This window comes from Calidris pugnax, unplaced genomic scaffold, assembly GCF_001431845.1.
Source record: "Calidris pugnax isolate Ruff unplaced genomic scaffold, ASM143184v1 scaffold70, whole genome shotgun sequence".
In the NCBI taxonomy this organism is placed as follows: Eukaryota; Metazoa; Chordata; class Aves; order Charadriiformes; family Scolopacidae; genus Calidris; species Calidris pugnax.
Genome location: NW_015090862.1, coordinates 3,467,181 through 3,489,041, shown reverse-complemented (window position 1 = coordinate 3,489,041; position 21,861 = coordinate 3,467,181). Strand labels below are relative to the sequence as shown.

Below are 21,861 nucleotides of genomic sequence, written 5' to 3'. Positions count from 1 at the left end.
GGGCTCCGAGAACCAAACGCGCTCTCCTGGCGGTGCCTGCGACCACAAAAGACTCTCCCCTTGTCAGCGTACTCCTCAGCAGCAAAACAAAACATTCAGGCCTTTTCCAAAGGTATTTATCGCATATAGCATTTATTTTTTCATTCCCCAATTAAAAAGTTTCCCGTAAATATTAACAGCTAGCACATTCAGAAACGTGTTTATCACATTACTCGGTGACACCGTGGAATGCAAACAGAAAACAAGCTTATTTAAAAAGGAAGGATGATAACATTCTGAAGAGGTAGGTGAAGTGTCTTGTACTTAACATCACTTTATGGCAAAGGGGCAAAGGAAAACGGTCACATCTGAGAGGAACAGTCAACTGAAACCAGTTGTATCATCTAGGATTCACAACTTAAGTTTTCACGTGACTACTGCAGCTTCACTTTATTAAATACTGCATCTTTCCCATATCACACATATTAACATTTACTGATCCTAATTAGCAACCTCTGACCCTTCTATCTACCACTGAACTGGCAGAGCACCCCACTACTCCAGCTCTTCTTAATAAAAGCCTTCATGCAGATGACTGAATAAGAATCACTGCAGAGCCATGGGGAAAATAAACATCTGTCTTCTAGAAATATTTTTTTTAATTGTTAACCTGGAATTCCATGTCATAAATATTAACTAGCAGCTGAGCAAGCTACAGTAAGGAGCATGGTAAGATAAGGACTTTTTGAAGACACTCCAGCAACTTCCTCTCAGATCATTTTCAATACTGAAAAAAAATAATAAAAAAAACATCTGTATGTTTCAATCAGTTATCTGGGCAGTCCACTTTGCAAAATTAATTTCACTGCTCTTGGTCGTGCTTGAAGGGAAGGATGAAAACCTGTAACACGACTGCAGCCTCTTCACTACTGCCCTTCTTCCTGTTAGTGCAATACAGGGAACAAGATGTGATAAGGGACACGATGTATTTCAACTTAAAATTTTGAAGCTAGGAAAGCTGAAAAATCTGTCTTTCAGAATATGAATATTTAAATATTCCTTAAATTTCAGAGTGCTACCCTGACTAAAACCAGGTATCCTCAAAAGTATCATTAAAGCACTTATTCAAGTGTCTCTGACAACCAGTCGGTGAAACAAATCCTCTCCAGAATGACCTGCATCCACAAGGACTGAATAAGAATTTTCACCGAAAGCTTTGTAAGACTTTTGCAGTTAGAAGAAGCAGGCAAGCTATTATCCCTCTCCCCTCTGCTCCTCATAGGAGACTTTTCTGAGGGAAAACAGAATGACTTGAGAATTAAAGTCATCTCCAAAGACAACAGCGTTTGATAAGAGATGCATTTATGCCATCTTTCTACATAATAAATATTGTATAAATCCATAGGATACACAGACACAAATTTGACACTGGAAGAAATACACTTTCACCAAGAAACTTCTTTGAGACAGACTTTGTGAACGGGCACTTTACTGAACTATGCAGTTCCATTATTTTCTGTGAACTACAGTCATTTCAGTAGATGACATCAGTGAAGCCGACATCTGACAGGGCACCAAAGCTGCCCTCTCCGCCCTATGACACACTTCAAGATCATTTCATAAAAGACTCCATTGCCACCAACATATAATCTCATCTGGAAGTCTGGCACAAATTAACTTTTGAAAGGGTTTAAGCTGTCATTAGAGCATTAAAGTGCGTGATGCAACAAACCTGCTGAAACATGCCAACAGACACAGGCTATAAACTAATTGTCTGCAATTCAGAATATAACTACTGTTTCTCAGTACAAAGTTCCTCACAGTAAGAAGTACTATTCTTCACTTGTTCACTGAAAAGAGAGGAGAAAAATATGCTAAACTGCATTGTTATGAACAAGGTTACATATGATTCTAACATGTTCTAAGCCTTTTGGAACAAAAAATATCCTCCTTTTTAACATCCCAGAACATCAAAGATTTCAATCTGCTTCACCACTAAACCCTCATACATCCCTCTCTGTTCCTTTCCAACAGAACATGGCTTTGCCACGCTACACAGAACGTCAGGAGCATTCAAGCCATCTAGAGTCTGCTCACAGCAGTTTTTAATGACACTTTCTCCAAAATATCTTTGCCACTTCTAAACACTTATCCTGCTGTAGAAATCCAGCTGACAAAATGTCACATCCACACACAAGAGAGGCCACTGGCCCAAACATCTCTATTTCAGTTGCACACAGTAATAACAAAAGATCCCTAATGGTTTATTACCACATATATATATATATATGTATGTATATATATAAAAAGACCGGTGAGACCTCCAAATCTAAGGTAAATTGGTGACTCATGTAATTATCCTTCCTTGACAGGGCTCAAACTATTCTAGCCACATGAGCTTTACTTTTAGAAGGAAGTGCCATTGAAAGGTGAATTCCCTACATGCTCTATCTTATCACAAAGTGATTCAGGTTTTGAAGTAACTTTTATTAAAGTATGACTTTCCAACTTCTCATGTTTTTAAATACTATAATATATTAAGTTATTTTATAGATTTAGAAAAAGGTAAGTCTAACAAGAAGTTACCCACTTGTGTTCAAGATAACTTTGGGACCTCTTTGCTTTTTGTAAACATCCACCTCACCATTAAATGATGAGCTGTAAAAGGTCAGAGGGGCCTCATTCTTTAGTACATCTGTTTCTCAAGCTGCGTATCTTTAGGGACTGAAGGACTGTCGTGCTGTATATTCATTCACAAAAACTTATACTACAGAAATAAACCGTTAGGTGCTGCAGCATGGAACAGCAGAATCCCTCAGCCACCAGGAAGAACAGTAAGAATCCCATCATTTGATAATATGGCCTATACAGAGGACCCGCTACTCTATGCTGCACTATATGCACAGGAAGCAACGAGACATATAGAACTGCAATCCTTCCACTAAGAATATGATTTTACTGAGAAGAATACTTTTTTAAAATCAGTAAAAATTTGAAATGAGATGATCAGAATGCTTAGTATCCAGCTCAGGACCCACACAGAGTCAGTAAAAATCAGAAAGGTTTACAGGTTTGCATGTTCATACACAGTGCTCTGTAAAGGATCAGAAGTAGAAAGGCTCTAAGTGGCCAATTTACCGACTGGAACTTTACAATAACCTGCGTCAACATCAAAACTGAAGCAGCCCCAAAGAAACTGCTTCATGTTTGTGTTCTGCTCTCAGAGCAAGATCCAAACCTGATGAAACGGATACAAGGCAACTTGAAATCAGCACTGTCTGCTGAAAGAGAACATCCTGAACATTTATCTCTTTGAAACTGTGATACAGAAACTACTATAACAAAAGTACCTAGATCTTGAGATGAAAGTCTCGAATTGCAAAATTAAACTCCCAGAGACAAGACATGGGCAATTTGCCCTCATCTGACAAGAATATGCTCTCAGAGTCTATACACGTATCATTAGAGACAGTAGATTAATTGTTAATTGGTAGTAAGTCTTGACCATGGAGCACCCTCGACTGCGATTTATCAATGTCAGGTAGTAATCTGGTTGAATGCAACCTTTTCCGTTTTGTTTTTTTGTTTTTTTGTTTTTTTTTAATAAGAGATCTGTATAACACTAACTTTTAATACATTTGAGAACTGGTATTTTTGGCATCAAGACAAAATTGTGAGCGCAATAAAAATAAAGCAAAGATTTAACTTATTTGTTCCGATATTATATTGCTCAACTCCTGAATGGATTTATTTTCATGCACCTGTCCTTACAGGGAAATAGCAATGATTATCAAAAGATGTTACAAACTTTTACAACATACCAAGCAGTGAATTATTTTTGCCTTGATAAACCTTTAAGCACTAGTTATGTGTCCAAGGGCACCTCTTATAGACAGAAGTTTACTACCGTTGTTGGGATAAAAAAACCCCACCACAACCTTTAAATAATTTTTGCTGTTAAGTGAAATTAGTGCTGGTATCATGTGCCAAACTAAGAGCTTTAGAAATGGATGTTTCACTTACAAGGATGACACAGGTAGCATAATACTCCCCACACCTCTGTGAACAATTGATATTATGACTAGAATATCTATACAACTCCCAAGCTCTCCTGAGCATGACCAGAATTCCTACCAGTAACAACCGACATCGATCCAGGAAGAACTGCAATGAACTCATTTCCTTGATTTACTGAAGCAGAATCTAAATTCACAACTGGAGAAAGGTCTGATCTCTCACTAGTCATTGAAACAGTTCAGCTTCTATTGTGGCTTAGGCTTAAACCCTTTGGCCAACAGACCAAAGTTCATAGAACTGCAGTTCTGCATTCTGAAAAACAGACTCTAAGACACCAAAGCTCAAGCTCACTCTAGTGAGGTAAATGAGTACTGCTTCTATTAGGTATGTGAACAAAATAAGGAACTCCACACTTGTGAAAGACTACATTATGCGATTGCTAATATCCAAAAAAATTAAGGCTTCTGTGACAACAAAGAAATGCACTTGACCATTTACAGCAAAACAGGTTTATACAATAACAAGTAACTTATGGCCTTGTCTACCTGCAAATGAATTCCTTCAGCAGGTACACAGAATATATTGCTCAGTCATAAAAATATATATTATCTCTTTCCTTTAACATTTAGGTATATAAATATTTTACTGAAGAACATGCATCATTTAGATAAACAATTGCAAGAACATCCTCTGAAAACATAGGGTTCTTTGACATTTAGCAGTATAAAATGATGATTACACAAACATAGCTATTAAAGTCAAGACAAACCAATACAGCAGTAAGCAGTCCATCACGTGCTAGTCCAATGAACTTAAGCACCTCTTGCAACAGGTTATAGAATATATACACGCACAGAGAATGCATCGTAAATGGAGCAAAACCAGCATCGTTCCATCTGCATATTCTTCAGTCTTGTTTGGACTCCACACTTACTGTTCACTTTTCTGCTCTTGTTTTCCATTCAGCTCTTGGTCAACTCTGCTTAGCAAAAAAAAGCGGTAAAATTAAAACCACATTAAGAAATAGTTTAGTTTGATAGCTTGTATATTAAGCAAAAACTATTAATCTTAACAGGAAAACACTAAGCCTTTACATGGAAAAAGTTTTAGTAAATAAATATTAAATTAAGATTTTTATTGAATGCAGTCACAGCAATGCTTTTAAAAAATAAATAAATTTTTTCCTACCTCCCCCTAGAAATTAATTAAAATTGTTAAGAAACCATTTAAATAACTATAGCATTTGAAAGGAAGCATTTGAAAACTGTAAGCGCTTTTGCACAGAAGAAAAAAAGCAGGTTCTGTGCTTTTATTAATGAATGCAAGCAGGAATACAAGTTTACAGGTAACATGACAATACCGTCAAGCATTGCTATTTTGATGAAGTCAAATACTGCAGAACAAGCAGAGAATCACCTTTAATGTTACAGTAGTTAACCCAAGAAGGTAACAGCACTAGTTGAATCAACAAAAGTTAAGCAGCTTCTCCTCAATTGCAATACTTTTTCTATTAAGATCTAAACTCTCGTAATTGCCCAAGAAAAATTCACTATCCCGCTGCTACAACTGCTGCTTGCTTTGATTGTGCGTTGAGGATTTTTTGGTTTGTTTTTTTTGTTTTTTTTTTTATTATCTGCCTTAGGCCTTAGCAAACAAAATGTTCCTTTGCACAAGCCAGTGGATGGTTGATAGTCCTGCATGAGACAGACTTTTCCTCTTTATAGTCAGAGTAAGCTACAGTCTTAACTGTATCTTCAGGAAAATAAGTTTTGCATGGAGATAAACTACTTTTAAAACCAAGAGCGGTTCCAAATTGAGAGAGACTAAGGCCAAGTTTGTCTTCTAACAACCTAATTGTCTAAACTACCTGTCCAGTCTCTCAAATTATAACCAGCCAGTTTGTCAAAATGATAAAAACAATGACAGCTCTTCTAGGCCATGAACTCCTAAGAAAAGGGAGGCAAGTTTTGTGTGGGTTTTTTTGCAGCAGTAAGAACTGAACCTAGTACATAAGCATCCAGTAGGTCTGGAGCAGTGCTCTCTAGAAGCAGCAGTCCTAGTCGAATACCTGTTCGCCTGCAGAGTGTGCAGCTGCAACTCACCCCTGTCCTCACTGCTCTATCTTAGAAAAGCACGTTTTGACATGACTTACAGGACTAATCACAGAAAGTGTAAGAAAATACGGTAAGCTAATGCAAACAAGCTATGCATAAACATACAGCTGACAATATAAATCCATAGAAGTGTATCATATTCTAGCTTCCAGTAACTCATACACATAGCCAAAGAACTCCTACTGCCGTCCTCAACAAATTTAGAAACTACACTTCAACACATCTCCTTTCCCCCTATTATAATAAATAACTCCTACAACTGCTTTCAACCTGATTAAATCTCAGTATCACATAGTACCCACGATCTCTCCTCTATACATGAGTTTCACTTAGGAACATACTAATTTTTGGAGAAGTCATGGTAGCATGTGATGATACCAGCAAGGACACTAAAAAGTGCTTGTTATATGGGAGATTTTAAGAAGTTTTTGCATTCCTGTTTGAATGTCTCAGGTTTGCATCCTGAATACAATGGGCCTTGTGATAGAATTGGGGCAAATTATGCATGCCAGAGAAAAAAAAAAGAAAATTAAGCAGAACTGTTGTTCAATATGTACTGAAAAGCCTTCTTAAATTTGACAGGCTTAGCACTTCTGGTTACATACTGCAAGATTATCACTTAATTCCTAGAGAATGTTCAACATTTGTCACTAGCTCTATCTGCTAGATTTGAGAAAGAATTTAAATTCCTTTTTATTTTAATATCTCAGTGTTCCTCTCTGTCCGTTACCCAATTTAGACAATAAAACTCCCTCAATAGTTATGTACACACAGGAAGAGTAATTAAAAAAAAGTAGTTAGTAGCAAAACCTTTCAGTACATTTGTTAGTGATACAAGTGAAAAAGTAACATATCCATTCAAAAAGTTTCAGCAGCTGCTGGAATAGCTTGAACTGTTAGCAGGAGACTGAAAATTAAAAAAAAAAAAAAAGAAAATCCAATGTTTATTAGCAAGGAACATAGGCACTGCAAATACAAACAGCACTAAAAATACTAATTCAGATTGCATCTGTGCAAGTTAATAACTAAAAAGGTAGTGAATACCAAAAAAGACAAAATACAAGATTCAATATTAGAACTTCTTCCAGAGTTGCATCTCTGCTGATGCATAGCTACAGCTTAGCACCTAAAAACAGCTCTTTCTTCAGGTACCATTTCTTGTTAGATACAGTGAAACTCGATTTAATCGATTCATACAGAAGCACTACTGTTGCCTCTTGAGGATTCAGTTGAGAATCCATGTATCCCCTTACAAGTGAGCATCTCATGGAGTAACAGAGACTATTCACAAGTATCTGTTTGAACATCCAGGGCGAGTTCCTTTAGGTGATACTGTATAGATGTACTTGCAGACAGTATAGTTACCTTAATGCATAAAAACTTGGTGACTAGTGCATGTTTATATTTACAAATGCTTATTCCTTTATGCAAGCCAATCAACTGGGAGTTAGTTGCAGTGCAAATTGTCTTATCTAGATGCAGCCCTAATCAAAATATGAATATACCTTTTCTGTTTCTTTCTAAACTTTTCTTCTTCATACCTTGGTGAGGAAAAGTTTGATTTCAGTAAATATAATATATGAAGGCCAAATTCAACAGAAGCTGCAAACTGGTATTAGTGTCAATACAGTTTGTAGAAACATACCAAGTTTTGAAGCTGATGCAATTAAGAAAAAAATGTCCAACATTTATAAGCATTAAACAAGAAACTTTAAGATTTAGTTACTATGACATAACATATGAATTCAATACAACTTCTTGTACAGTATTAACATCTATCACTAAAATTTGAAGTTTGTATTGATAACAGTTTGAAGCCAGATAAGTCAACCAATTTCAACCTTTGCAAAGCACTTAAAGGTTCATCAATACAGAAGGGAGTCTTTCAAGACTTGTGATGACAATCTGAATATTCATAACATATCTTTCAAAAGCTCCATTTAAAAAAAATATTATAAAAATAGCACAAGGCTGCTTAAGCATTGTTATGTCCTTCCTCCCCATCCCAAGAAAACTGTGTTTTCTCTATTTCATAAAAAGTTAAATTGTGCAATTGATACCAGCTGAATGTTTACTGCAATAACCAGCTATTTGCAGCGGGGAGAGATCTGTGGATTTTCCAACACAGATGTGCCCTTCTGCCCACACTGTGAGACTTTGCCATCTTTCCGCATGGGGTTCCCAGCGTGTGATCCCATACTGTGATGCATACTCTATAGGTTTTGTATGTTATACCCTCTAATAGGCTGATCAGTTTATCATCAGAATTGTTAGTATTTTCACCCGCATTTTTTAAGACCCAAGTTTATGGTTTCTACTCTATTGCTGCACCCACAAATGCTATTCACAAAAATATCACCATCATATTTGAGAGCAGAGTTGTGCTGACATTAAAGTTGGTATTTATATCTGGAGGGGAGGAAGAGGAGAAAACGAGGACATTGATGCTGCCTTCACATCTCACCAAAGTACCTTTAGAACTATTATGGGTAGGGATTTAGCAATTTTCCACTGCAGTACTTTTAAATGACATCCCAACCCAAGTGATATTTCACCACTCAACTAGATGCACATTTTAGCATGAACACTGAAGATACTATAAGTAACTTTCAGTATTAACATGCCCAGAATTTCTCACTCACAAGCCAGTTTAGTTTACTAAGGGGTAGATCAACTGTAATGATGCCTTTTCTCTAGAAGACTAATTCACACACCGCAACACGGTAATTACGTAAGCACTATCTGTGAAAATCCCTATACATTAACATTTTGACTATCCAAGCTACTGCAAACCAAGCTGTAGTTAGCAATGTTATCAAACATGAACATGGATATTCTTCCTAGAGATAGCAATGATCCAAGTTTAGTTAAATTTTATTAAATGCAAATTACATTCAAACCAATCACTGAATACAATATATACCAGTTCTAAAACATGATCAGTGTAGAACATGTTTGAATAATAAAACGTACTGTTTTATGCATTCTGGGATGCCAACGTATTCCATGGGGATGAGTTCAGCTAGTTCTGCCAGGGTAAAGACATACCTAATTTTTTGGCTGAATTTTGAGCTGTGGAAGAACAAATGCAGGGTACAGTTACAACTTAATTTTTTTCAGTAACTCAATATTAAAACAGTTTTTGAAGTTTAAAGTAAACAGGTTTTAGGATTATTAAAAAAAAAAAAAAAAAAGAAAAAATGAATAACCTCTGGAGTATTACCTAATAAAAGGTTTTGTGATGGCCAGAAGTGTTCTGATGAACCAAGAAGGATGAACTATGATTAATGATTTCAGATTTTTCCTTAACCTAAAGAATTCAAACAGTGGACATAATTACTAGAACAAAAAGGCAGCATGACAAGGGTTTTTTTTCATGTATAGAAAGTCTGGTTTTGCAAGCACAGCTGTCACATAAACCTAATATTCTGATGTTGCATTATTAGAAATTACCATCCGCCAGAATTAAAAAAAACCCACACAACTCCACAGTCAAAAGTTAAGATGGAGTATCCGTGTGACAACATTGACAAGGAAATAACATGATGAAGTGGTTCATAAAGGACCCTGCTTATTACCTTATCATATTAATACATGAAGTTTTAAGGACAGTCTACGCAGTAACAGTCAATATTCTCACACTACTATTTTCACTTAAAAAAGGCAACAAAAACCCCAGGCATACCTAGAGCATTGCTTCACTTTGTCTAGCTTAGGAAGAGGTTTTCAATACTCCAAGTAAATTGCCTAATTAAATCTTAACCAGTAGATACCAGACAACACATTAAACAGCAGTTTTTCCTAAACACACATATCACTGAGCAAGTGAATATTGTAAGAAAACAGTGCAGAGCTTCTTACCTTCTATCAATTTGCTGGTAACATTTCCTAAGCCAGCCTAAACTTGGCATTTTTCTCCGTGTTGTTGCACCATTCAGGTAAACTATCATATAGTTCTCTGCTACTAACAGCTCTAAAGTGCCAATTACATACCTGCAGAGACAAGCAAAAAAAACTTTCAAGTGAAGATCTGTGGATATTAAAGTAATTCCTAGCAGTGCTCAAATATATTTAAAAATATAGACTTGGCAACAGTGTTGAGCAAACGTTTTTTTCCTTCGCCTGGATGCGGATGTACTTGCTTTCCTATTTATTATCTTTCCCTCACCTGAAACATAAAAAGCTTCATAAAAAAAAAAAGAGAGGAGCAATTGCCCTTACATTAAGACACTAAGTTTCACAATGGGAAATTAAGACAGTGTTCAGAAGCAGATAACGACTTACTTAAATAGATTGTCCATTAGGTATCTGTAGTTAGGCTGGCTGCTTTCAGGCATAAAGCAAACAGCAAACACAACAATGGCATTTAACCCGTCACCATAATAACCTAAAAACAAAGAAAAAAGCAGGAGTAGCGACAAAGGTGACTATACATTGACTACATGTACACAAAGTCAAGCACATTCAGTAAGCTTTTTCATTATTTACCTTGAAGAGTTTTATAAATATCTATTCTATAGGGATTCATACAGTTACAGAAAACTGTAGGATTTTGTTTTCAAGTTTGTCTACTTCTAAAGAAATAGCTGAAGTTGCTGCAAATCAAATGCTGTATGTACCTACAACATTTCAGTGTAGAATCTAAGCATATTTAATAACATTTTCTACAGTTTACTTTTCTTCCAACCTACACTCCACAGACTGTCGGGAAAAGTCATTCAATTCATTTATGCTTTAGTAGATCTACAGTTCATGCTTTTAACACCCTTAAAACAAAAAAATTATAGTACTGGCACTGTAGAACAGATAAGTACATCTTATTACATATGTGTACACGTTTCAGTGAAGCTACTGAGATATATTTTGGAACTTTAGTTTAACAGGGAAAAAATATTAAATCAACCATATGCCTTAATACTGCAACAATGAATCATCTCATAAGTCTTTATGCAAAAGCTCTTCCTGGGTCACCCCAACTCAGCTTAAAGAAGTAGTGTCTCAACAGTTCTCAGCACATCACCAATTCTTACCACCATGACTGATCACTTTTTTATAGGGTTCAATTGCCTTCATGTCCACCCTATGGTCCTGTTCTCCAATCCTAAACATTCGCCAGCGTCGATCATTATCTTTCTCCTCTGCTGCAGTGTATTCAGTAAGTGATCCTTTCCTAATTACATCAGTAGTTTTTGGTTTTGGAAGATCATCTGCCAAAGTTAAAACACGTTCAAGATCCATTATGAATACTATGTACAGTGATAATCAATTAAAACACAGGTTAACCACTTTGCTATTTAATCTATTTTAATATTCTTTAGCCAAATATATCAGCTGACTTAGATCCTTTAGTCATTACAAAATACGATCTCATAGGTGTCATATATTTTATCAAAATACTGTGTTGGCAGTTATCCACTGAATATAATATTCTATGTTAAAGTATATCACAAATTTCCATTTATGTAGGAAGCCTATTTAATTACAGGCTTTCAAAGCACAGATTGTGATGATTCTCACCAAAATAGACAAAGTGGTTAACTCCAATGATAATTACACAGGTTGCTTGATCACAGATTTACATAAAAGCATGATTTAAAACATTGACAGTACCTCGCAAGCAGGCATGCAGGCAAATCTATTAGAAATTAAATCTAATTCATGTGTGTGCAATCAATACATATGAAATTTGTGCTGACAGCAATCTGTAAAACAATTTGCTCCAATTAAATTACGATTCTTGACTTTGTTGCATAGACCTTACCCAAAGCGAGAAAAACCTACTGCAAGTTAGTTGTCTGTTCCCAAGACAAAGCTGTTAATTGAAACTATCCTTCCAGGAAAATGAAGGCAGCAGCATTAAAGGAAGAAAAGACAGAAACCCTTTTCAGCCATTTTTAAAAACAAGGCACAAACACCCGGAACATTTCCTTCACATTATTGCAAAACTAACCCTACATACCAATTCTTCTTCACTAAAATGATGAAAATCCTTTTACACAGGTAAACCCACAGTCTCTGTTATAAAACCTTTACCTGCAGTATGTCTTTAGCTACTTCAAAAAACCCAAACCCTTATTCTAAAGTGTGTTTCTTTCTCCATTTATAAGCCAACACAGAACGAAGAACAGGTAGTGTTTCATACATAACAGTGAAAAGAGAGCTCCCTGTTTACTCAGGAATTATTTTATTTCCAGAATAAATAAGAAAAAAAATTGAGTTTACATTTTTACTTTTTAGAAACATTCTTAAGTCAGGAAGTTTACAGAAGTTAGACTTCCAACTGTTTGACACAACAATAACAGTTCTTGGCTTACATAAAAGGGACTTTAAGCATAATTAAACTGCAGGTTTAAAACTTCAGCTTTAACTCCTACAGAGAACTTTTTACCTCAAGATTTCTTAGAATCTCCAGGTTTTGCCTATAAGAGTAAGATGAAACCTCTATTCAACAGTTAAGACCATTACTAGTGTGGCAATAGCTAAGTTAACTTCCTATCAAGCAATTTCAGAACTCCCCGACACAAAATAGAGGCTCTTCCACCACTTCCAGTCAACGCGGAAAGCATGCAAACTGTTAGGCTACTGACCATTTGCCATTCTCACCACAGTAAGATATGAGATCAGGTGTTACTCCATATTTAAAAAAAATATCATTCAGTGCTCTTTAAGTACAAAGGCTTGCAATTATAAATTAGCTAGTCAGAAATCGATTAATCTATATCCCTTTATATGGTTCACCTCCATTTAAAGCTGATAATATATGTAAAACACCTTTGATATTTTTTCCCCAGGTTGGTTCTCAAAAAAGTACTGCAACAGAGAGGATTTTTCAGAGGATTTCGAGTCTTACAGGCATTTAATGACATTCACCTAAGTTTATTTGGATTTACAGCTATTATGCTCTCTGCTTACTAATCAGTCGAGCTGATTTGCGCCTATTTCTAATCTAATTAATCTCCTTGTATTTTCCATCTTGTAATATTGAGTCGTAGTTATCTCCCACCTGAAAAGCTATCGACCTGCACATAAGAAAATATAAATTTGTTAGGGCACCAGAAAAAAGTAACTATATACATACCTTCCCATTCAAACTCATTGCTATTTTCTGAAGGAGTGTCTAAATTGTCCAAATCGATCTCTCCACTCTCATCCAAGTCATCAGACAAAACAGACTCCCCACTGTGATCCAAAGTTAAGCTAATATCTGGAGCCGTTAGTTTCTTCCTCGCTTTGGTTCCATTAACCTCTGTATTTAAAAAAGCAAATTATTTATTTTCAAAGCTAGAGAAAGTTTAGATAAGCATATTAACAAGACAGAAGAGCTCAGTACTTCCTCGGAACGTATTGTAAATTAATAACCATAATCCAAATAATGTATCTGGAATAAGAATTAAACACAGGGTGAAAAGATCAGCACTTGGAGGTCAAAGTTCTGAAGTCCTCAAGGCTCTAAATTCACCTGATTGCATACACACGATGACAACAGTGGCAGACCACCATACTCCCTACAGAAGAAAAACCTGAAGCGCTGCCGCCACCTAAGAAACTATAAGTCATGCTGGCTATATCAATTTGTACCACAAGTTGTTCTAGATATTGTACTAAATAAATCCTGCAAATAATCCAATAGATTCACGTCCCTACACCTTGTTAGGTATTGGTAACATCATAACCATCTTTGAAGAAATAAAAATGAATATACAAGCTGAAAAAAAAAAAAAAAGACTGACAGAGTAGGACAGAAAAGTGAGGCCAGAAAATTGAAGAAACTATTAGGTGAATACACAGCACACTTTGAGACACAACACAAATACTTGTGTGATTTAGACAGCAGTTGAAAGCAGCAAATAAAATGACTGATCCAGCACTAGTTATACCACAATGAAAGCAGACACACAAGATCAAAAAAATTTAAAAATGTAAAAAGACCCCAGTATTACTTCCCCTCTGACCATTCAGACAGACAACATTCTTAAACAGCCACAAAGGTCGGAAATTTGGAGTGAAACTAAGGTGGGCCCTAACTGATGCACAGAAGCCAAATAATGAACCAAAATTTTAAGATGTCAGGAAGCGAGTGCAATAATTAATTTATTATTACTGATTTATTATTTTAGTATTACCCAGATAGCTCTGTTCACAGGGAGAATGAACTGTCTCACATTTTATTCCAAAACCCTTTTCTTTCTAAACAAGATGTTTACAATACCCTTCACACACAAAAATGTCATTTAGAATTCTGTTTCCTCAAACAAAACACCCCAGATTAAAAAAAAGCCACCAAAAACCACCCTAAAGCAAAATGGAGCTTTAAAACAGCCATCTAAGTAGGAAGCAGTCAGCTTGACTGGAGTGGAATGTTCTTACCAGCTTCAGCTTCTGTTCCAGCTGCAGCCAATATATCTGACTCAACAGGATCATCCTCTGGCAGGGGCCTGGCACACAAAGTGGAAACAATTGTTACAAACCTTTTTTTTTTTTTCCTTTTTAAAATAGCCAGCTAAATACCAAATATTTAGGCCTATGCACTGCTAAAAAAAAACCAACAAACAACCAAACAACAATGTGGGATAGTACTGAACTAAATCTACTTATAGCCTAAGTTCAAGCTTTCAGTAAACACAGCATCAAAGTAGCAGAAAATTCCTTTACAGCATGTGTCATCCTTAAGAAAACCTGTCGTATTCTTGCTTGAGAAAATTTGAGACATTAAATACATTGCAGAAGTAGTTTAGTCATGTATTATATAATGCCTCTGAAGTCAGCTGTTTTAGTTTCTTTGCAGGCCCAAGCATCACTAGCAGTCCTAACTACTGAAAACTTTGCTCAGAAATGTTGCTTAATGAAATATTTGGGCCTTTGGACACTGGCAATAATATGCAAACAATGTAGTTGCAAAAGATTACCAGAAATTTTCACTTTATTATCTCTGGAAAGTTCAAGAGTGGCATTCCTGTATTACTTAACTTACAGATCAACACAAAGTGCTCTCTTTACAGACCATAAAGATATATGCCACAAAACCTGTTCAAGGCTACTATCTTAAGGGAAATCACTTCAACATTATTATTGAGTGATAGTTCACCAGGAAGATAAAGAGGTAGCTTATTCTGGGTGTTATGCATTTGATTTGAATTCCTTTTAAAAAAATAAAAATAAAAACCTTGGAAAATCTTCATCTTGCCATTCTTCCTTAAACTCAACACCTTCCATTCTCCAGCCAACTTGAATTGCTAATAGAGACTCCTAATCAGCCAGAACCCTCTTGTCTTCAGGACAGTGGGCTAAAGAAGAGCTGCAGGAACACAGCAGAAGATGTTAGTCCAATACTATTATACTTCCCATACTTGCAACACATCCTTCACTTATCACCAAGTTGAGGTGATAAGAACAGAAAAGAAATTAAAACAAAACAAACCAAAAAAACAGGGGAAAAATTATGGGTTGTTTCCCTTCTTTTTTTTCCTTTTCATACAAAACTGCTTGTGGAATGGTTTATCATACAATAATTTAGGTTGGAAGGGATCTCATGTAGTCCAATGCCCTGCTAAAGCAGGATCAACCTCCCAGTTAAAATCGAGGCCCTGAGCAACCTGATCTATCATTTAGGATTACAACCTAAAAGTTCACTCCAAACTGTAGGAAAACCGATAACTCTCTAGATTCTACAGGAGATATCAAGCAAGTGCGTATTTTGAGAACCACCCCGGATGATTAGATCTAAAACACAACCCAGTTCTTAAAAAACCAAACACTTTGAAGATGACCATTTCAGAAAGTGTTTTCAGAGAACTCACCCTGTGATGTGCAAGTCACGCCGCGTTTTTTCAGGCTCACCCATCACCAGCAACAAGGAATCCTCAGTAATGCAACATAATAAACCATTCTGCCGACATACAAGTCCAAGCCAGTTGAAGCTCTTGGTTGCGTTGGTTCTAAAGAGTGGCAGGAAAACATGTAAACTTATCAATGAAGAAGTTAAGAAAATCAACACTAATTGAGACAGGGAACTGAATGATATTTTTAAATGCAAAGAATACGGAACACCTGTGAATGCAATCATACTGTTAATCAAAAAATAAATTGTTTTTCTGGCTTATGTGGCTAAAAAGAAACAAGTTACACTTACTGTTCTGCAGGATCACCTTTCATGTCAAATCTCAGTTTCTCTTCTCCTGACCTGATTACAACCACAGACTGATTTTAAAGTGTCCTGCAATGCTTAAAGCTACACTACACATGATGATTAATCAAAAAAATTTAAAAGACTGATTTTTTTTGTGAAACTGCAGTACCAGAGACAAATTAAACACTAATGACCAAAATTTAAACTTATTTTACTGATATCTCCCTGCTTCCCTCATCCAGGAAATAGAAATAAAATTTCTAAAAGGTAGCAACCTGCTTCCTCTTGAGAGAATCAGATTCCTTGTTTGAATCACTCAGTCCCTGCACCACTCAGCTGCTGGCAGTATGTGCCTGTGCACAAAATCTCCAAGAAGTTGCCCCCAGGAATTGTCCCTCCCAGCTCTCCCCTCTATTTGTCCTTTTTGACTAATATGCTCTTCAGGGTAGTTATTTGCCGCTTGAATCATATGACTTTCCTCATGAAACGCATCCTCTCATTAAGATGTTGATATTCTCAGCATACAGTCTCTCCCGAGTACTAACCAGCCGACCACTTGCAACAAGGAATTTTAAATCTTTGTTTGGAGATAAGATCATATTGTGATCAATAGTAACAGTGAATATGGGCAGAATTCTTTATGCATCTGTTTCAGAACACTGAGATGAAGCACGAGAGCTTTCACAAGGGACCCTACACGCAGTCAAGAGAAGCAGTATGGAACAGACCACCCGATGCAAATGCGCAGTTCACTGCAAACAGACACTAAACCTATAACAAAATCTAAACTGATAACATAAAAATAAAACCACCCCAAAAAAATAGCACCACCACAAACCAACGCTATCACTGCGCTGGTGGCTATAAGATGCTACTTGTCAGCTCTCCTGCACTGCATTCACAAGACAGTTCTCACAAGACAGTTTAAAGCAGGGTTTTGCTCTAAGATTTGAACAGTGTTCTCATCACGCTTTTGAAAAATATCAAACACCAAGTAACAGCTATTAATTTCAAATGTAGAACAGCAATTCTGACCTGCATGCATTTTGTAGCACTGAGATAAACCTGATACACTAAGACAGGCACGGTTTAAAAGTTACTCATGCTGTAATCAAAGTTTAAGGCACTTTTACAAAATACTTCTCACATTTTTTACAGAATCCTTATCAGGAACTTACTAGGGTAGATTTGAAAGCAGTCATTCACTAAATACCGCACAGTACAATTGCGAACAACTTACAAGGCGCGTTCCACGCTCAACATCAGATAAGCTTGAATTTAGGTTTTCAGCACCCTACTTAATATGCAGACTAAGTAGTTGTTTTGGAGGTTTTGACTTAAAGTCTCACATACAAAAGCACTATCATTTGTCAACTAGAAGAATGAGAAATTAAGGAGGAAGGGTAATCTTCTCAGGAGAATTAGAAATAGTGCTGACTTTAAAGGTAACTACTAAATAATTTTACATCAGTAATATAAATGCTTACAAAGCTGGGGGGAATCTGTTTCTGCTTATATGAATTAAAGCAGAGTTTAGAATAGTATTCCTACAGCTGCTGTAGTTGTGCTGACATCTTCTGTTTTTACTATGCCAAAGTCTCTTTAATTCAGCTGTAAATCAAAGACGTAAAAGCTTAACTTGAAAAATGTAATATATTGTAATAATGCAAGTATTTATTAGGCACATAGAAGAAACAGAAGCAATTAATTTCTACCTGATCCTAGCACTCTTCAAGGCCAGCTCAAAAAGTTATGTTTTCTGAGAACAGCAAGCCTGATCATTTTTACCCCCCATTGCTCATTATCTTCCATTTTACTCAAAGAAATGGAATTGGGAGATTGGACGCTATCTAAAGGTCAGAAATTTCAACACATCAAAAAACATCCAGATGCAGGATTGCCATGTGGTTCTCCTCTCTTACTGGAACCACTGGACTTTGGTGCTCAACAACGCTCTTTATACTTTTAAGTATCTCAACAAGCAAGTTGTCATACCTTTGTTCTTTTTGCAATATTGTAAGGGGACATGTCACTAATACCCCCCCTAATACTCTTCCACTACAACTAACGAACTGATTTCCATTTCCAGAACACCAGGTTAAACTTGCTTAAGTTCACATCTGAAGAATATTACTTTTCCTGAGAAAAGACTATCCATTTTCCTGGAAAAAATAGATAATTCACAGAGTTCTCTCATTAATACCAAGCTGGTTTAGTTGGTAGATGCTGGAATATTAAATACAACAGAATTCAGAAGCCTATTATAAACTGATGTTTTTTAAAGTCTAGTTTACACCTAAACTCAGACTCTAATCTGTCCCAGATACTTCAAAAAAGAAAAAAAGACATCAGAATGCATGAGATCGTTTGACTCATGAAGATAAAGACCCCTTGCAAACATTACTTTTTACATTTTCAACCTTGGGTTCTCAGAAGAATGCACAAATAAGACTCATGCATTTATATGGTCATATCTGCCCATCCAACACAAAGCCCTATTTTCAGCCCTTGATCAGCAACTCAGCACTCGAAATAAAGAAAGTACAAAGTTTATTTTGCAAGACAATTGCAATGATGAGCACACTATTGAACTATAGACATGATTAGCAAAGAATAGCAAACTGTTCCAGTCTTAGACAGTTGAAATAACTTCAAAAAACCTCTACCTTTTTCTACTTTCTGTCTTCACCATTTCAACAGAAACATTAACTGCACATTAGTTAAGTGAATTCCAAGTTCCAGGAATTAAAGATGTGCCTCTAAGAGTACTTTTCATGTTTGATTTTACAGCAAACCAAAAGTAAGGATCATATATATTTTCTGCTACACACATCCACTTGGTGCAGCTTACTATAATTTCTAAATGTTTTCATAACCTCATTGGCTTTTAGAATGTGGCCACACTAGCCATAACCCCAGAAAACATTTCCCAAATCTGAAGACAGACAGCCAAATTTTATCACTGCAAGTTTCCAAAGTGAGGCAAAAACTTTAATTAATAACAAGCTAATTCTACATCTCCTTTTACTCTCTTCTTTCAGCATCAAAGTACAGAGAAATCAGTCAGCTAAGAGAGAAGACTTTTGAAGGCACTCTGCCTTTCATCTCCAAGAACACTACTTGAGACTCCGTATGCATAGCAACGGAAGAATCTGCATTTCAGAATCACAGATTCATTTAAAGGTAAATACTAACTTGTCAGGCAACAGTCAAAAAGAATTTATACCTTGCCTAAACACAATCAATACTCCTTCATAAGACTGAAATATGCATACAAGTTATCCAGAAATACTCGAATACTACTCAGTCTATTACATTAGCAGCTAGAAATCAGGTAGAACTAAAATTAAAGGCACTAGAAAGCAACTCGAACTTCTGCAACATAGCTCTATGCCGTGCATTTGCTAAACCTACATAGGGAAATGGTTATTCCACCGACACATCCCACTCATCACTGAGCCACAGGAGAGAAAAGGGGGGAAAGAGCGTGCATAACTGCAGACAAATCTCAGCCTCAGAAGTGAAAACAAGGCTGAGGTTTACACCACCCTGATGCGACGACCCCAGCGGGGCAGGGGAAAGATGTTTAAGTATAACATCTACGCGCTCCCAACTCTTCCCTCCGCCGCTCCCAGCGCCCACCAGAGGCGGGGCAGGGCGAGACCGGCGGAGGAAGCGCCCAGATGGGCCGAGCGGGGCCGCAGCCCCAAGCGGGGCGGCCCAGGCTGTTCCCCGCTCACCGTCCCCCTGCGCCCGCCGGGCCCGTCACCGGCGCGGCCTGGCAGCGGCTCTCAGGCCCCAGTACGGCCTCCGTAGGCTCCTGACTGGGCCCCAGCGCCCGATGGCCCGCGGCCCCGCCCTGCGCCCGCACAACCCGCCCGCGGCCACGGCTGGCCGCTACCGCCCCCCGCGCGGCCGTACCTGGCGGGAGACGGACGGAGCGGGGGGAGGGAACGGGACGGGCCGCGGCCTCGCCCGCGCCGCCGCCGCGGAAACGGCCCGCTCCGCCGCGCGCCCCGGCTCACCCGGAAGCGCATACGCCGCCAGACTCACGTGACCGCCCCCCTCCGCGGGGGGGGCGGGCAGTGCTCACGCACGTGCGCAGAACGACGCTGCTGCCAGCCCTCGCGCCGGGCAGCGGGCGCGTGCGCACTCCCTCCTCGCAGGCGCGCGGGACGGGGCTCGCGCCGTGTTGAGGCGAGGCTCGCGCCGCTCTGAGGCGAAGGCGGCGGCGGGAAGGGCGGCGGTCCCGCTCGTCCCCGGGGCGGGGAGCCTGGCCCGGGCAGCGCTCGGGGAGAGGTAACGACCGGCGCCGCCGGTGTCCCTGGACACCGATCTCCCTCCCCCGCCGGGACGGCCGCTTGTCGCGAGAATGTTAGAGGGCAGAGTCCCGGGCGGCGATAAACGCGACACTGAATGGAAAGTAGAGAGTCCGGTCACAGAGTTCTGCGTGCTAGGCCAGTGTGCTGTGATTCTTCAGGTGCTCAGGGAAGTACGAGATCGATGTCAGAAACAAGAGCGGAACCTTCTCCATGAGGAAAAAGAGGACAGATAATACCAGTATTCAGTGATACGATATAATGCCGTGATACTACATATGAACAACAGAAGCAAAGGAAGTTAGGTAAATCTCATTTTCATCTTTTTCACATACTTAAAACTGGTAATGGTAGTCAACGTTACTAGGAGGAGGAAATCAAGATGGAAGGAAAGTTTTTGCTGAGGTTTCGAACTTGCCACTAACACGTGGTTATAACATACAGCTGCTAACTTGATCACAGCTAATCACTCGCAGCTGATCTTTTGCCCAAAGGTAAACGATGCAACAATAGCAACAAAGTTTGTTTTATTACAGGGTACTGAAGGAACTTGGAATACATGTGACAGATGTGGAGAAGTGAGATAAGGGGGCACAAAATGAATGCAGGAAAACATCAGAAATTAAAATACCACTAGAGAAGAACAGGAAGCACAGGCACCCCCAAACAGCAAAGATAAAATCTACAAATAACAGGAAAAGAAGCAATTATCAAGGTAAATTAATTACAGCATTGAAAATCTAGTTATAAAGAATTAGCATCATGCACAGCAAACAGCCTGAGGCCTTTAGGCGTTATTGTAACATAAGTTTATCAGATGATAGTTAGAAATGTAAAGCAAGAGCTAGATTAAGTATATAGAAAGGGTGTGTAACTACTGGTAGGAGAAATACAGTAAAACAGCGAGCAGAAGCAGTGAAGAGGAAAAAAATACTGTGTCCTGCCACCTTTGTTATGTCACCATTTTTTGTCTGTGGAAGTAAGAATGCCACAGATGACCAAACACTCCATGCTTAAGGACATTATGTTTTTCCATCTGCTCCCAGCTGCATACCAAACTTTCTGTTAACTAGTGTACTTAGTCTGGAACATCCTATGCCTGTAGTACCCCAGCTTTTAATAGTGAAGATCTGATTATGATACTTTTGTGATCAGTTGGTAAGGTACTTGCCTAGGTATTGAAGACTGAATGGTAAGAGATCTCAGCCTGCTGATTCTCAGAGTATCTCTGAACAGTTGGAATTAGTCCAGAATGAGCTGGGTGTAACTGAGCTCTAAAGATCAAGGGTGTCTGTGATTCCTTGAG

The 21,861-nt window shown here is 38.0% G+C and overlaps 1 protein-coding gene across 2 annotated transcripts; it reads right to left on the bottom strand.

The window, feature by feature from the left end:
• Window positions 1-107: 107 nt before the first annotated feature.
• On the bottom strand, window positions 108-20,295 carry BNIP2 (BCL2/adenovirus E1B 19kDa interacting protein 2). Of its 2 annotated transcripts, XM_014944589.1 has the most exons (12): window positions 20,158-20,295; window positions 15,908-16,045; window positions 15,274-15,405; window positions 14,478-14,545; window positions 13,189-13,356; window positions 11,141-11,317; window positions 10,395-10,497; window positions 9,972-10,103; window positions 9,334-9,420; window positions 9,084-9,182; window positions 7,616-7,651; window positions 108-4,975 (listed from the first exon to the last, which is right to left on the bottom strand). In XM_014944589.1, the coding sequence occupies exons 3-12, from the start codon at window positions 15,321-15,323 to the stop codon at window positions 4,927-4,929; spliced, it is 969 nt and encodes a 322-aa protein (XP_014800075.1). In that variant the 5' UTR covers window positions 15,324-15,405; window positions 15,908-16,045; window positions 20,158-20,295; the 3' UTR covers window positions 108-4,926. The 2 variants fall into 2 exon arrangements, with proteins under 2 accessions (XP_014800075.1, XP_014800076.1); XM_014944590.1 differs by lacking the exon at window positions 7,616-7,651.
• Window positions 20,296-21,861: the final 1,566 nt, after the last annotated feature.

Excerpts from the sequence above, each read along its gene's own strand:
- BNIP2 (XM_014944589.1), bottom strand. The coding sequence starts at position 15,323 with ATGGAAGGTGTTGAGTTTAAGGAAGAATGGCAAGATGAAGATTTTCCA. Across the intron at positions 11,318-13,188 it reads CAATGAGTTTGAATGGGAAG|ATGATCTTCCAAAACCAAAA; the intron begins GTATGTATATAG and ends TAACTTTGGCAG. Across the intron at positions 10,498-11,140 it reads AAAAGTGATCAGTCATGGTG|GTTATTATGGTGACGGGTTA; the intron begins GTAAGAATTGGT and ends CTTTGTTTTTAG.